This window comes from Blennius ocellaris, assembly GCF_963422515.1.
Source record: "Blennius ocellaris genome assembly, chromosome: 4".
Taxonomy (NCBI): domain Eukaryota; kingdom Metazoa; phylum Chordata; class Actinopteri; order Blenniiformes; family Blenniidae; genus Blennius; species Blennius ocellaris.
In genome coordinates, this window is record NC_137653.1 from 14,178,010 (window position 1) to 14,193,706 (window position 15,697).

At 41.0% G+C, this 15,697-nt stretch overlaps 1 protein-coding gene across 1 annotated transcript in view; it reads left to right on the plus strand.

Moving 5' to 3' along the window:
* The window catches only part of dip2bb (disco-interacting protein 2 homolog Bb), a 40,570-nt gene extending 25,659 nt beyond the window's left edge, over positions 1 to 14,911 (plus strand). Inside the window, exons 10-38 of the mRNA XM_080495073.1 lie at positions 241 to 351; positions 443 to 566; positions 714 to 823; positions 1,447 to 1,549; positions 1,636 to 1,700; positions 2,005 to 2,098; positions 2,193 to 2,312; positions 2,407 to 2,521; positions 2,757 to 2,896; positions 3,719 to 3,855; positions 3,939 to 4,019; positions 4,119 to 4,246; positions 4,403 to 4,517; positions 4,646 to 4,847; positions 5,893 to 6,005; positions 6,713 to 6,793; positions 6,900 to 7,023; positions 7,121 to 7,242; positions 7,772 to 7,883; positions 8,956 to 9,065; positions 9,503 to 9,633; positions 9,734 to 9,902; positions 9,985 to 10,155; positions 10,256 to 10,317; positions 10,440 to 10,497; positions 10,628 to 10,702; positions 10,806 to 10,980; positions 11,114 to 11,237; positions 11,784 to 14,911. Coding sequence (XP_080351199.1) covers positions 241 to 351; positions 443 to 566; positions 714 to 823; positions 1,447 to 1,549; positions 1,636 to 1,700; positions 2,005 to 2,098; positions 2,193 to 2,312; positions 2,407 to 2,521; positions 2,757 to 2,896; positions 3,719 to 3,855; positions 3,939 to 4,019; positions 4,119 to 4,246; positions 4,403 to 4,517; positions 4,646 to 4,847; positions 5,893 to 6,005; positions 6,713 to 6,793; positions 6,900 to 7,023; positions 7,121 to 7,242; positions 7,772 to 7,883; positions 8,956 to 9,065; positions 9,503 to 9,633; positions 9,734 to 9,902; positions 9,985 to 10,155; positions 10,256 to 10,317; positions 10,440 to 10,497; positions 10,628 to 10,702; positions 10,806 to 10,980; positions 11,114 to 11,237; positions 11,784 to 12,036 — 3,525 coding nt within the window. The 3' untranslated portion in view covers positions 12,037 to 14,911. The remainder of the gene's footprint in view (positions 1 to 240; positions 352 to 442; positions 567 to 713; positions 824 to 1,446; positions 1,550 to 1,635; positions 1,701 to 2,004; positions 2,099 to 2,192; positions 2,313 to 2,406; positions 2,522 to 2,756; positions 2,897 to 3,718; positions 3,856 to 3,938; positions 4,020 to 4,118; positions 4,247 to 4,402; positions 4,518 to 4,645; positions 4,848 to 5,892; positions 6,006 to 6,712; positions 6,794 to 6,899; positions 7,024 to 7,120; positions 7,243 to 7,771; positions 7,884 to 8,955; positions 9,066 to 9,502; positions 9,634 to 9,733; positions 9,903 to 9,984; positions 10,156 to 10,255; positions 10,318 to 10,439; positions 10,498 to 10,627; positions 10,703 to 10,805; positions 10,981 to 11,113; positions 11,238 to 11,783) is intronic.
* Positions 14,912 to 15,697: the final 786 nt, after the last annotated feature.

A 15,697-nucleotide genomic window follows, 5' to 3' on the forward strand; every position in this document is an offset into this window, starting at 1 on the left:
ACGTCAATACAGAGTTGAAACTTTGAAGACAGTTTGATGTGTTTTTCAGTTTGTCTTGATCAGTTAAAACATAACATGAGTACAAAACTGCTGCATGTCTAAATATTGGGTTCAGGTTTATTATCAACTTTCTACAAAATAGCTGCAGCTGCATTTTGCTTTTGTGGTTGATGTGTAAATAACACTGAGGTTTAAAGAGACACATAAAACATTCTTAAATAGAGTTCTTGTCCCTGCTAGGTAGCGCTGGTGTACCCCAACAGTGACCCAGGGATGTTCTGGGTGGCATTTTATGGTTGCCTCCTGGCTGAAGTCATTCCTGTACCTATAGAGGTGCCTCTGTCTCGCAAGGTTTGAAACCCCTCACATGAGTCACATGCACTTTCTCATCATTCACAAGTATCACGTGTGTTTTCTTGACGTGTGCATGCGGTGTCTTCAGGATGCCGGTATCAGCCAGGTCGGCTTCCTGCTCGGTAGCTGTGGTGTGGGTTTGGCTCTGACTAGTGAGATCTGCCTAAAAGGTTTACCCAAGACCCCCACTGGTGAAATAATGCAGTACAAAGGTCAGTAAGCTCTCTTGAACGTGGCAGGTGTATTAAAAAAAATAAAAAATACATGTGGCTAATTGGTATTTACGGCTGTGAATTTTGCTTCACCAGTTAAATTAATATCTTTCATTTAAAGTTGTGTGACTTTACCCCTTTTAACAGGCTGGCCTCGACTAAAGTGGGTGATAACAGACTCAAAGTACCTGACCAAGCCTTCGAAGGACTGGCAGCCGCACATCCCCACTGCTAACACCGACCCCGCGTATATAGAGGTAACGCCGCTGCACACTGCTTTGAATAATGAAGTGGTCCGTCTCACACTGGCTTGTATTTGGTTTGGATGTCAGTAACACCAAACCGTGATTTTCCACAATGATTGAGCCATTTGTTTCCATGCATCCTGTTGTGAGAAAAAGATAATTATAACCCTCCATTGAGCCAATGACTGTATTTGGAGAGTTCATGAATTGGTTCATGTTTAGTAAGATCAGTAATTTAATGACTGAACAATCAGATTGTTTAATTACCTGTTTACAATTTCTAGAATTTGTGAAAATTATGTCAACTCATAATATCATCCCTTTGTTGTTCTCCTAATAACATAAGAATAGTTTTTCTACATGCTGCATTTTTCACAATCCCCCTGAAAACAGCAATATACTGTATCTGACTGATACATTTGACTTTCCATTGTCAAAAAATATGAACAAATGCCTCATCTGCCTCTGTGCATTGAAAGCAAAAATAAACATCTTAAGAATTATGGGAATGCGTTTTCCAAGCATTTTTTTTCTTAAATCCTTAAGAATTTGAGTAACATCCCTTCAAAGTAATGTGAGCATCCAAAACAGTATATTAAAGTAGGATTGAGCTTGACATACTCCTCTCTATGCAGTATAAGGCGAGCAAAGAGGGCACCGTTGTGGGCGTGGCCGTGTCTAAAGTAGCCATGCTGACCCACTGCCAGGCTCTGACCCAGGCCTGCAACTACTGCGAGGGTGAGTGGTGTTTGCAGAGTTTCTGTTTACCCAAAGGTTCCTGCATGAGCACAGCTCGAGGTCACGTCTCTCCGTCTCTGCTGCAGGAGAAACTTTAGTGAATGTCCTGGACTTTAAGAAGGAGATGGGTTTGTGGCATGGAGTTCTCACAGTGAGTGTTAAAATGTTTTGTTTTGAATATGCAACATTTATAAAGAAACTCGATACGAGCATAATTTGTCAGTCTCATGAAGGATGAAATGGCCAAAATCCGAAAAGGTAGTTGGAAGAGTGAAAATGCCAATGTTTAGATTTTAAGGACAACTTATGTTCGTCGTATAATTCCGAAGAGCATAGTCTGATATTTATTCTGTAAAACATGATGTTGAATTAAAGAACACAATTATTTAATTAACCCAACGTAGGTTCCTTTTCGCTTTTTAATGATACTGTATTTGTGTTTTGTTTTTTTCCAGGCCGTCATGAACAGGATACACACGATCAGCGTTCCCTATGCGGTCATGAAGGCTTGTCCTCTCTCCTGGGTACAGAGGGTCCACATCCATAAAGGTAGTTCTCTCATTCCCTTTGAACTTGACTCATATGGACACATCTAAGGTACTTTAATGTCTGATCCATAATGGGTCCCTTTACTGTTGTGCAGCTCGTGTCGCTCTGGTAAAGTGCCGTGATCTGCACTGGGCCATGATGGCTCATCGAGACCAGAGAGACACCAGCCTTGCTTCGTTGCGGATGCTCATCGTTGCTGATGGTGCTAACCCCTGTGAGTACGGCGCCGTCCTCCAGTATACGTCTGTAAAAATTACATCTAGTCAGCATCAGCGTATTTGCTGAATCATTGGTGTTTTGCTGTCCAGGGTCGGTGTCGTCCTGCGATGCCTTCCTGAACGTGTTTCAGTCTCATGGCCTGAAGCCTGAGGTCATCTGTCCCTGTGCCACCTCTCCTGAGGCCATGACCGTTGCTATACGCAGGTATCTCACAGAGAAGTTCCACCAAAGTCATTCACAAATGACCTATTTCTACCTGAAGTTATTCATACGGAGGGGGGGTAAAAAAGAAGATTTGACTTTATTTGTGTTGGTGCAGCCGGGTTGATGAAGATGTACATTTTTATATTTGGTTTCATTCAAATTTTTGTCAGCAAATGGTGTTTTTGACAGAACGAATGGAAGCACACACGTCTGATCGGCCTGTTTCTTTGTGCAGGTCGGGAGTCCCGGGGGCTCCCCTCCCTGCCCGGGCCATCCTTTCCATGGGCGGTCTGAGTCACGGTGTCATCAGGGTCAACACGGAGGACAAGAACTCGGCCCTGACTGTACAAGATGTGGGACATGTCATGCCTGGAGGTGAGACGCAGCAGTTAAAAAGAAAGAATTAAAAGCAAATAGCATAAATATGCTGCTGGGAAAGGATCAAGACTTTGACACTTTGGTGCCAAAAAGCATGCATGACCTCCAAGTAAAATGTGAGGAATCTCAGTTCCAAAAAGCAAAACAAAGAAAAATGAACGTTGTAGGAAAACGCTGACCTGACATGAATTGGTTCTAACATGGGAAAAGAGCTTTGTGCGAACTGTCAAATCTTTCTGTATAAGACGAAGCAATAAGAAAATGTTTGACGCAATCGTCACTGTATTAAATGTAACCTGAATGGTTCTTCAAAAATGTCTGAAATAAGATTACTGCAAATAATTCTGCACTAATGGTCAAATTTAAAACTTACTTCTTTTTTTTTTTTACAGAATGTGAAAGAGTCCAGATTCTTTAGTGTCCTCATCTGAAACAAAATTAAAAAGATCCTTGACGAAACAGAACTTGTGTTATCACCTCGCAAATGGCTCATACATTACAATTTTTCAACTTTAAGAATAGGCTTACATTTATTCTGGGAGGCTGTTGTTGAATTTGAATGTTATCTGTATTTCCAAATGTGGTATTTACATTGCATTATTTTTAAGAACACAATATACGTGCAGAATAGAAAACATCCTAAATGTACACACCTCAAACAGATGATGCATCCTGTTCCTCGATCCTTTAGAATTTTCTGGTACCAAGAGGAACGATATTAATCAGGCTGAACTGGTAACTGAGGATCCTTTTAAAAGTGAAATATTTCATAGTTTCCTTACTACTTACCATTCAAATTGCTGTTGTATTTTCTTCCAGCTCTGATGTGTATCGTTAGGCCGGACGGCCCGCCACAGTTATGTAAAACAGACGAAATCGGAGAGATAATCATCAACTCCCGCGCTGGAGGCACCATGTACTACGGCCTTCCCGGACTCACCAAGAACACCTTTGAGGTATGAAAGCAGAGGGAAAGCCCCAGTATACCTGTGCAGACACACGCTACCTTTTACCTCTAACGTCTTCTCTTTTCCTTCAGGTCATCCCTGTTAACGCTAACGGAGTCCCCATCGGCGAGATCCCCTTCGTACGCTCAGGACTGCTGGGCTTCGTTGGCCCAGTGAGTTGGAGAGCCCCCCCCCCCCGCACAGTCAGGTGAAATTGCTCTCCTCTCACCGACTGTATGGTGACGTTGCTGTGTTTTGCCCCCTCCCTACAGGGCAGTTTAATCTTCGTGGTGGGGAAGATCGAGGGTCTGCTGATGGTGAGTGGGCGGAGACACAATGCTGACGACCTGGTTGCCACCGCGCTCGCCGTGGAGCCAGTCAAGACCGTGTACCGCGGAAGGTGAGGAGACTTTCTCAAGTGTGAATCTTAAATTTATACCGGCTGACATCTGGTGGTCCAGCAAACACACAGCAGGATGACAATTTCACAACAACCTGGAAGCGGGTGAGCAGTTTAAACATTTTTTTTAAATGTTTGGTTGTTTCTGCTTGTTAGGATCGCTGTGTTTTCAGTCACCGTGTTCTACGACGAGAGGGTTGTGATCGTGGCGGAACAGAGGCCCGATGCCAGTGAAGAGGACAGCTTCCAGTGGATGAGCCGAGTGCTGCAGGTAAATCACCTCCTCAGCCTCTTCCACGTGTTTTGCAGGCTTCTGATTTAAAAAAAATCTTCTTTTAAGCCACTCATAATTAATATAGAGCCACTCCCCAAATCATCCGTGTCTGGTGTCTCCTGCAGGCCATCGACAGCATCCACCAGGTGGGCCTCTACTGTCTGGCTCTGGTCCCGGCCAACACTTTACCGAAGACGCCCCTGGGTGGCATCCACATCTCGGACACCAAGCAGTTCTACTTGGACGGCAGCCTGCATCCGTGTAACATCCTGATGTGTCCCCATACCTGTGTCACCAACCTGCCCAAGCCCCGCCAGAAGCAGCCAGGTGTGTCTGACACACGCGCACGCTCAGAAATGTTGGATGACTTCCACTGAGGTTACTCCAGGATAAATCCTCCCTGATAAGGCTCCATAGTTTTAAGTATTTCACTCTGGTCACTCTGTTTGTGTCAAGGTCTGGCAAATGGCACACACATTGTATGATTTTAAAGTATCTCACCGACAAAGGCTAGATTCTACACCTGGTCAACTTGATTTACTCCGAATCAACATTAGTCTTACTCTCATCTAAGTGGAAATAAGAACTGTGTTTGATTCTTATAGTACAATAGAGAAGATGGTTATCTTATATTATGTTGCTGCTCATTTAAAGGTGTTAAATGTTTATACTTTGGTTATAAAAAGTCCATGTGAATTATCTTTATGAATGCAATATCTTAATGAATAGATTAGAATGGTCTAAATTGACTGAGACTTTACATCTGTTGTATTTACAAATAACTGAAGCTTTATAGTCCAAACTACAGCTCTGGAGCAACAGGTCTCTGTTCAGCCCCCACTGTAGTATTGCAGTGATATTTAATTTACATAAAAGACTATTTTTAAAAAGGGCTCTTATCTACTCACTTAAAAAGTTAGCCAAAATTGCTTTAGAAAAGGCTTAATAAATATACATCAGCTAACATTTATGAAACTGCTACAAACACATTGATTACCTAGAAAATATGAGATGGCTAAAATGTTCAAAACAACTACCGGTACATAAAGTACAACAAAAATAATAATAAAAAAAACAGCCAAAAACATCTATAACTGTAACAACTAAAATGGTTTAAGAAGGTAAAACCACTAGAACTGGATACAAAAGCTAAACTGATGTAACATAATTGAATTGACTATTTAAACATGTTCTAGATCTTTTTTTTAAATTATTTTTGCAAACTTATTTGGAAGTTTGTAAAAACAATTATTTCACAGAGGTTACACACTCTTGGTGTATCTTCCAGATGACTCAACATTTGAGTGAGCTGCGACTTCATGAAAGCAATACAAACACCAGGCAGGTACTAACTGCAGTTTGCTCTTTGCAGTTGGTGTGGGCCCAGCATCGGTCATGGTTGGCAACCTGGTAGCGGGGAAGAGGATAGCCCAGGCAGCTGGGAGGGACCTCGGCATGATCGAAGACCAGGATCTCGTCCGGAAGGTAGTTAAAAGTTCAATTAATCCATTTGCCGCTAACTCTGAACGTGAAAACTGATTAACTGCATTCACACATGATGTGTGTTAGAATGGTAAATATTGAGATTTGATGACTTCCCTCTGCCACTGTAACAGTGGTCGAACCTCAACAAGAGTTGGGTTTCATAGAAAAATCTGGACTCTCCTCTCTCTGTGCTCTCATCTCTCTCTGGATTTAGCTCTGTATGTGGCCCACTGTGATGGTAAGAACAATGGCCTCTTCTGGCATGTTCCCCACACCCATCTTTATTGTGATCATGCTGTAATTGCTGTATTGTGGTTTTACTTTATGTGCTTGTGCTACATTTCTATAGATATAAGCAAGAATGTGCATGTTTTTAAGGTTTTAATTTTGCCACGAGCAGTGCACCTCCCATCTCCCCTGTTTAATTACAAATGGTCCTTCACATCCTAAGTTATTGTCCATTACTTTAAGAGCTGGATTGGCTCACAGTGTTTATGTTTAATTGCTAATACTATATAAATGATAAATGTATGCGAGACAGCTGTTTACGAAGGTGTGCATCTTAAGCCTTGCTTTACTTTTTTTTTTAGATTTCAGTGAAAAAATAAATAAATAGCACAACACATCTTGCTTCTACCCCCCATGGATGTGTTTGCACCTTCATGTTTGTAGTTTATAATTAAAAAAATGTTTCTGTTTAAAAACAGCATCAGTACTTGACAGAAGCTCTTCAGTGGAGGGCGCAGACCGACGCGGACCACGTCCTCTACGTTCTCCTAAACGCAAAGGTACCCGCCTGTCCGGAGCAGATCATCAACACTCAGGAAAAGAATGCAATGGAATAATGTTCAATTGCAGTCATACGAGTTGTGTTCTCCTGTCTTGTCCATTCAGGGCGTAACAGTGGGCACAGCGACCTGCGTCCAGCTTCACAAGCGAGCAGAAAAGATAGCGGCCGCGCTCAGTGAGAAAGGAAGCATCAACACTGGAGAGAACGTGGTGCTGCTCTATCCCCCTGGTGGGTTCACCTCCACGCCTCAAACACGGAAAGGAGCCCCGGTCATGTCCTTCTCCTCTCATACCAGTCTTTGTCCTCCTCCTCCATGTTTTGTTAGGCATCGATTTGATTGCCGCCTTCTACGGATGTCTCTACGCTGGATGTGTGCCTGTGAACGTCAGGCCTCCTCACCCTCAGAACCTGGCAGCCACGCTGCCGACTGTCCGCATGATTATTGATGTAAGCGGGCGCTGGGTTTTGTTTGTTCGTGCTCAGAGATTTTTCTGCAAGTGCTTTGTGCGGGCTATGATTTATTCCTCACAACATCATCTGTACATAACAGTCTGTGACTTGGAAACATTAAACAACTTATGCTGCCAACTAAAAAAAAATTAAACTAGGCTGAAACTTGGCTTGTATCAACTAATAATCTGAGAACTTTTAGATCATGTAGTAAAATAGTTAAACTTTTTATACAACCATAGTTGAGAAGAGCGTGCTTTGTAGTATGTTTCCTCAGCGAATGAATGTGACTAGAATGGCCGTTCCATCCAATATGTATTATTACATTTTGAAAGGATTTCTTTCATGCTGCTCTAAGTATGTAAAATAACTCATTAGATAATGGGCAAAATATGAGTTGATATAAGTTATTACATGACAGTGATTAAATAGGTCTAAAATGGTAAACTTGACTGTGTTTTAAGTTCATGCACTTGTATAGCAGACCCTCATATTCACATGATTCATGCTTGTGGGTCGTTATCAGGTCAGTAAAGCTGCTTGTATCCTGACAACACAAAACCTCATGAGGACTCTGCGCTCCAAAGAGGCTGCTGCTTCTGTGAACATCAAAACGTGGCCAACAATCATCGACACAGGTAAAGAACTGGGAGAAAACTGACCAAACCGTATGTGACGATTGTATGAACTTTGTCAATACGGCGTATCAGCATCACGATATTGATGAATTAAAAATAAAATACACACTCCCAGTATAAAAATACACATAACTTATTTTCTTTCTACTTTAGTTTGTATTATGAGTCAGAGGTAGAAATGTGTGTACATTTAAGATAATTTTTAGAATTTGACAGTTATTCTGATCATGATATGACGATATTTTTTACTTCAATGTTTATGCCTTTGAAGATGTAAGTAGTATATTAAAAATCCACTGTGATCTATAAGTAGTAATGCAAATAGTGAACGGCAGCATGATATTGTTGCAGTTTTTTGATTCGAATTTCAGGTTTGTCATATGTTGTAAAACAATAGCTCAATAAATGTAAATCCTAATGATACATTAATAGTTTGTTGCACAAAAACAAAGAGGATTTGGAGTTCTAGTTATGTATAAGTGCCATACAAATACATTTTTATTATTCATCCTTATACACCCTCTTGTGGTGCAAACTTGTATTGCTGGATTAAACGGGCTGGGGCATGTCGGATACCTTGCTGGCCTTTGTAGTTATATAAGCCGCACATCATAAACCACATCTATTACATGATATCAGGACTTTTTTGTCTCATTGTTCAGGTTATATTAAACATAAATAGTACATACTGTACCTTTGAAATAAAAACTAAAACAATTATCTTAACAAAGTGCACTTTGTTTCCAGTTACTGAGGTAAACTCAAGACAGTACAAAAGGCTCATGAGCACTGAGGGGTGGTCAGGACGGTGTATCTAATGTCACTCTATAAAGTGGACAGTTCTGTCAGAAACGCTTGTGTCGTTCATTGCAGAGTATTACTGTGATGTTTGCAACTGGAAGTCAGTCATTTATTAAAACCGCCCAATGTGTAGAGTTGTAAGCGCTCTGGAAACTTATCACAACATGGTAACGAGCAAGGAAGAAAAAAAAAAAAAGACTGTGATTTTTTGTCGATTATATTGTCGTGTTGACTTTGTTTCCTGTAAAATCTGCTCTGCTCGCTTTTGCAGATGACCTTCCTCGTCGCCGACCTCCACAGATCTACAAGCCGCCCACAGCAGAGATGATAGCTTATCTGGACTTCAGTGTGTCCACTACAGGCATGCTCACCGGGGTCAAGGTGAGACACACACGAGATTAGTTTTAGAGAACCTAAACACTATGAGCATGATTCCGTCAATGGAGGAAATAATTAGATGGTTGATGTGCATGTGTACCCACTTACCTCCATATTGTTTCTCTGTGCTTGTTGCACATGATCAGAGTTAGTAGAAGTTTAACAGTTGCTAAGGCGAGCAGTGTAAGGTGCAGTCACATTTTGCTTGGGGGGGAAAAAAAAAAAAAAAGATTAAATAACTTTTATTAACCATATCTTTAAAACACTCCCAGGGACAATCAACTCAAGATCATTTTTACAAATGTCGTTGTAATGTTTGGAAATTTTCCACTGGCATTTTTGGCTAAAAGATATCCATGTTTCAGGTTATGATGCGAGTCTTACTTGTAGTAACCCTCAGAAGCTCCATTCTGAAATGTGAATCTTTTTTTTTTCATAAGATCTCTCATGCAGCTGTCAGTGCACTTTGTCGCTCTATAAAGCTTCAGTGTGAGCTGTACTCCTCCCGCCAAATCGCCATCTGCCTGGATCCTTACTGTGGCCTGGGCTTTGTCTTGTGGTGCCTCGCGAGGTACAGTAAGACGTCACGTACCGCTAATACAGAAGCATGTGTCTCTGGCTTTTGCCTGCTTTGTTATTCTTACTCTTTCCCGTCATCTTTCTTGCCTCAGTGTTTACTCGGGCCACCAGTCCATCCTGATTCCTCCCTTTGAGCTGGAGAGCTGCTTGTCTCTGTGGCTGAGCACACTCAGTCAGTATCGCGTCAGAGACACCTTCTGCTCCTACTCTGTCATGGAGCTTTGCACTAAAGGACTGGGTACACAGACTGAGTTACTTAAGGTGAGAACGCTGCATACCGCTAGAGAAACACGACTCATGACAAACACTGAGCCATGAGTTTGATCATCACTGTGTGTTTCAGGCCCGCGGTGTGAACCTGTCATGTGTGCGAAGCTGCGTGGTGATAGCGGAGGAACGCCCTCGCCTCGCCCTCTCGCACTCCTTCTCCAAGCTGTTTAAGGATTTGGGGCTTTCGTCCAGAGCTGTCAGCACTGCTTTTGGCTCCAGAGTGAACCTGGCGGTGTGCCTGCAGGTACTCCCACTTAGCTTCTCTGAGAGATGCACTCTTGGATTAATACTTGGAAATGGGAGCCAGTAAAAGCTGTTCTGTGCCTGTTTTGTGTGTCTTATAGGGCACTACTGGTCCAGACCCGTGTACTGTGTACGTGGACATGAAGTCTCTGCGTCATGACAGGTGAGAATACATCAGTCTTTAACCAGATAGAAAAAAGAAAAGAAAAAAAAAAACACTATTAAAAAAACCTAAAACTCTGAGTAGCAAAAAGAAATAAACATAATGTGCTTTTGTTCTTTTAGAGTGCGGCTGGTGGAGAGAGGAGCTCCTCAGAGTCTTCCTCTAATGGAGTCAGGAAAGGTGGGAAACCTCAGATAAATTCATGTCGTGTGCCCTCAGTGTCTAAAGTGTAAAGTTAAGAATATTTTACTTGTTTATTCCTCAGTGTCTCTGTATTCAGGTTGGGGTTTTTTTTGTATGTTACTTGCAGATATTGCCGGGCGTTCGGGTGATAATAGTCAATCCAGAGACAAGAGGCCCACTTGGAGATTCTCACCTTGGAGAGGTGGAAGAGGCGACACGACACGACACGACACAACGCAGCACACACTCTTCCTCGCAATGTGACTCCAGCAAAACAAACCCATATATGCTCCTCTGTCTTTTAGATTTGGGTCAACAGCCCTCACAATGCCAGTGGCTACTACACCATCTACGGAGAGGAGAGTCTTCAGGCTGATCACTTCAACACGAAGCTCAGCTTTGGAGACCCACAGACCTTATGGGCTCGAACTGGATACCTGGGTTTTGTGAAGAGGACAGAGCTGTTAGATGCAAGTGGAGGTAAATAGACTTTGATCGATCTGGTGTGGTTGTTATGTACTTCATTGTCCTACAGGAGACAGACCTACATTTCCCTCTGCTTTGTCGGCGAAATGTTCTCGCTCAATTCCATTCCCTGCGCTTCTGTGCTCAGACCGCCACGACGCTCTCTTTGTGGTTGGCGCACTGGACGAGACTTTGGAGCTACGAGGTTTGCGCTACCATCCCACTGACATTGAAACCTCGGTGTCACGAGCTCACCGAAGTATTGCTGAGAGGTGGGAAATATTCCTCATATATTAAGCAAATGACCTCACTTACCTCACACTTATTCTTATTTTTTGGTCATTGTAAACAATGTTGCATTGAAGATAGCAGTTTATGTTTTTTTTCTTCTGTTCTTTCATGTCGCCTTTTGTTATTATAGTTTTATATTCTATTTTTGAAACCATTCTCACTTTGCAGTAGATTTTGTCAAAACTGGATGATCATATTGCAAAGAACAAAATCTTTTTTGGAATGATTAAAAAAATTATCATCTTGTTGTTATTTATGCGAGATAATCATGCAATTCAGACAAATTGACAGTTTTTTCTTGTAGTTGATAACATGAGAAACTTTCTTTTCTCCCAAACAATTATACAGTAGTTTCTTAATATATATATTTTTTCAAATCAGAACAGTCTCCCTGTGAGGTATGCACCTTAACCACTCAACTTCCTCCCCTGTAACTCACAGGTTTTTATTGTGCCACCGTCAACCATGAATCTCTGCTGGACTGACCTAACACTGCTGTCCTGCATCTCTCCCGTCTTCCTTTGCAGTGCTGTGTTTACATGGACCAACTTGCTGGTGGTGGTGTCAGAGCTGTGTGGTTCAGAACAGGACGCGCTGGACCTGGTGCCTCTGATAACTAACGTGGTCCTGGAGGAGCACCACCTCATTGTGGGCGTCGTGGTCATTGTGGACCCGGGGGTGATACCCATCAACTCCAGGGGAGAAAAGCAACGCATGCATCTGCGTGACTCCTTCCTTGCCGACCAGCTGGATCCCATCTATGTTGCTTACAACATGTGAGCGCTCATGGTTCCTTGGGCTTGAGAAGCCACCATCTCCTGTCCTCTGCCGCCATCGTCCAAGGCTTTCCACCTCTGGCTTGGCTGAGGGTCCAAAGTTAAAAGCATGAGCCACATGTAACTAACACCAAGCCCTGTGTGACACCAGCATATCTTCGCCACTGCATGTCTGTGATTGGATCTGCCATGTTTGGAGTTGTTCACTGTGTTTTTATAGATGAATTATTTAAAATGGGACGGACGTAAAAATGCAATACTGCCTATTGCAAAGAAAAGCAAAATCCCTGCTGCACTTTTTGATGAAAAGGCAAAACAGCACTTATAAGAGGACAACTTTGTAATAAATACTGTAATAAGGTCTTTGTAAAGGCCTGTCATATTATTCTATAGTCACCACAAACATGTTCACTTGTCTGTCTGCACAGTTACAAACCTTAAATCAACAACTTGAAATATTTTTTATGAGCAGCTTTCAGACAAATGCACACAGATGCTTGTGCCCTGGTCTTTTTTTTTAAAACAAATTATGGATGAATAGGAGGACAGATGGCCTCAGTTGGCATGTATTGCTCAGAAAGCTTGTTTCTTTCCCTTAATAATGACACCAAAAATATTCCCCTGCCCTAATATAATATTTCCTGCCTTATAAAACTTCAGCCATACATTCCTATCTTGATTTTTAATATATTTCCTAATTATGGCTGTGTATTCTGCATTGGGTTTGACAAGTGGTGGAATTCCTAACAGATGCCCAAAGGAATCAAAGTACAAAAGGAAAGAGGCCATATTCTGTACTGTACCTATGAGAGTCTCCTTGTATTTTCGATACTGTACGTTAATGTATAGATGTTTTTATTTGTATAAATGTATAAAGGTTTGTCTCACCTCTCCCAGTTGTTGGTTTCTGGATAGTTAACTGAGCTGGGGGACGATAACAGTAGCAGAAAGGAGATTGTAAATAAGATTTAACAGTTCGGAAAGTACTTTTGTGTTTGGGATAATATCTATATAGCTATGGGTAAAGATAACTAACTTTAAAAGCATTGTTAGTCAGGTTCGATGTAACATTGCACTTTCTCAAAAAAAAATGTCTATTTTATTATAAAAATGAGGCATTATAACTAATGGTTTCAGGAGCATATATAATATAAGTTTGAGGAGCTTTGAGAGTTTATTTGGAGGGCTATCACTGTTAATGCCAGAAACCTTTTTCTATTGGCCACTAGGAAAAAAGTGTCTGTGGAGAAGGTTAAAACCAATCCAATGACTGTTTTCAGGGCAGGCCCACAACTGTTCATCTAATCCATCACCACTGTATGTTGTGCTGCGGGACCATCATGACCCTCTCAGTTTTGTGTTGCGTAACGGAGCAAGCAATGAAGAGTTTGGCCCTTTTTCCTCTCGGCATTCAAAATTTCAACTGTGTTTTGTCTTTGTGCAACTCTGTAAATAATTACTTTGAATTCCGAAAGCTTTGTCCTTGGTATTGTAGTTAGTAGAGACAAGGCATCATATATATGGATTATTTTCTGTATTCAATCACTGGACTTCGAAGCACTTGTGAATGCAAAGCTGAGCCACATTTGAAACATCTTCGACTGGCAAACAAAGATAATGTATGAAAAAGAAAATGGTTAAAACATTAGATTTGCATCAAGATGTGTTTGTAAAATGTATTTGATTTCCTAAGATCTTGTGCTTTCCCTGTGCTCCTTGCCATAATTATTTGCTTCTTTGTACTGGATTATACTGTATTTCAGTGATGAACCCCTAATGTTCAATATGTAAATAGTTTATTGTTGTTTTTAGACTTTTGCAGTTCTCCCATTATAACATTCAATCATGCCAAACACAACTCTAGAAACCATACACGGTATGCAGGAATTATCATCGTTTCATTAATGCACTTTGCACTACTGGTACTTACAGTAGATAACTGCTGTGTAGACTTTTAAGTTCTCATCTTTAATGTTACATGAGAAGTGGGAATATTTTGACAGACCACTCAGCTTGGCATTTGGGGTTTTTCCCCCAGTGTCTTATTTTACACTAAAACAAATCTAACAGCACTTCATCTTAGCTTTAACATTGCATCCTACATTTGCAGCGGAATGTTTGCATGACTCAGCTGAGCACAAGAGAAAATTGGCTTGTGTCACAGCTCATCTCATAAGCAGGGGAGATCAATATGTAAGAAACAGTATATTCAGGGAACAAAACTCATTACACAGGGAAGGACCAGGTGGTCCCTTGGTGCAATCTGTGAATAGCGCCCATAAAATGTAGGCATTCGTCAGAATGAATCTCCTTGTATTTACTGCAAACCTAACGAGCATAAAGAGAGTGGACTGACAGCCAGTGTCCATCTGCCGTCTACCTGCTTTGCTGGGAAGTCTACAAGGGCTCCCTCTGGTTTCCACTCTTTCTCTGTCAAAACTCTTACACACTATGCAATCCCGATGACAGTGCAATTTAATTTCAAAGTTTGCACAGTCTGGAGAAATAAACATGATGCTTATACATTTTGTAACAATTAAAACAGCGGACAGATCAAATTTAACCAGTAGTGTACTTACAACTATTCATTTCTCTTGAGTTGTCCTGTCAATATTTTGTGTATGCACTTTTAGTATGTTGTATTTTAATTATTTGTTGAAAACTAACCTAACTCTGAGAGGATTTAGTCCACTGATAAATATCTAATGCTCAGAATACGTTTTAACTCACATGGTTAAAAAAAACAAACAAAAAAAAATAAACCCAAGATGGTACACCCAGTCCATTTATTTTTCACTTATTTTCTATTTTTGTTTGTTGTATTTTGTTTTATACTTTATGTATAAGTAATACATAATAAACAGAGGCATTTAATCATTGCAGGTCTCTGCATATTTATTGTCTGTTTACACAACTGTTTACACAACTAAAATACTGCATGAAAAATGCAAGAGAACAAAAAGTAATTTCTGACTCTTTCATAAACTATGGAAATCTCATATTAAACTCATCCAGGATAAATCCAGGAGACCTCAAATTTGGCCTGTACATAAGACCGTCCTTCCCCATGAAAAGAGTATATGACTTTTCGTCAAAAGGCGCATCTGAACTTTGACGTGCCGGTTCTGACAGACAGACAGACAGAGGTCCTGCAGTGAGCTGTACCATGCCAAAGATGACTTTAGCTTGGAAGAGGGGCAGTGGGGGATGTCGGTCGAGTGCTGTGTGACACACAGAATTGGGCAATGTAATAATTCGCTCACATTTCCATCGCACTCTGACGTGGACCAAACCTCAACATGCGCTAGGTGTCTGGGTGTGCAAGGACCCCTTCAAACACTACTTTCAGTTTTAATTATACCTATGCTTCCACACACACACAAAAGATGCATTTGGAAGTCCCAGTTTTCAAGGCATAATAAACTAAGATACTGTTTATATTCAAAATGATAAAATATAACACACAAATATCTACATAAATATATATACATTCGAGAAAACAAATTTCTGGCAAAAGGAGAGTTTTTATTGCTTGTAGATCTAGAAAACCATTTACAATAATACTTTATGATAAAAGTTTATGTGTGAGATTTGTAAGTTTTTTTCAGAAGAGTTGTGGGGGTTCATTGTGTTTTAAGTTGTTTTAAGATCATAGGAGCATCTCG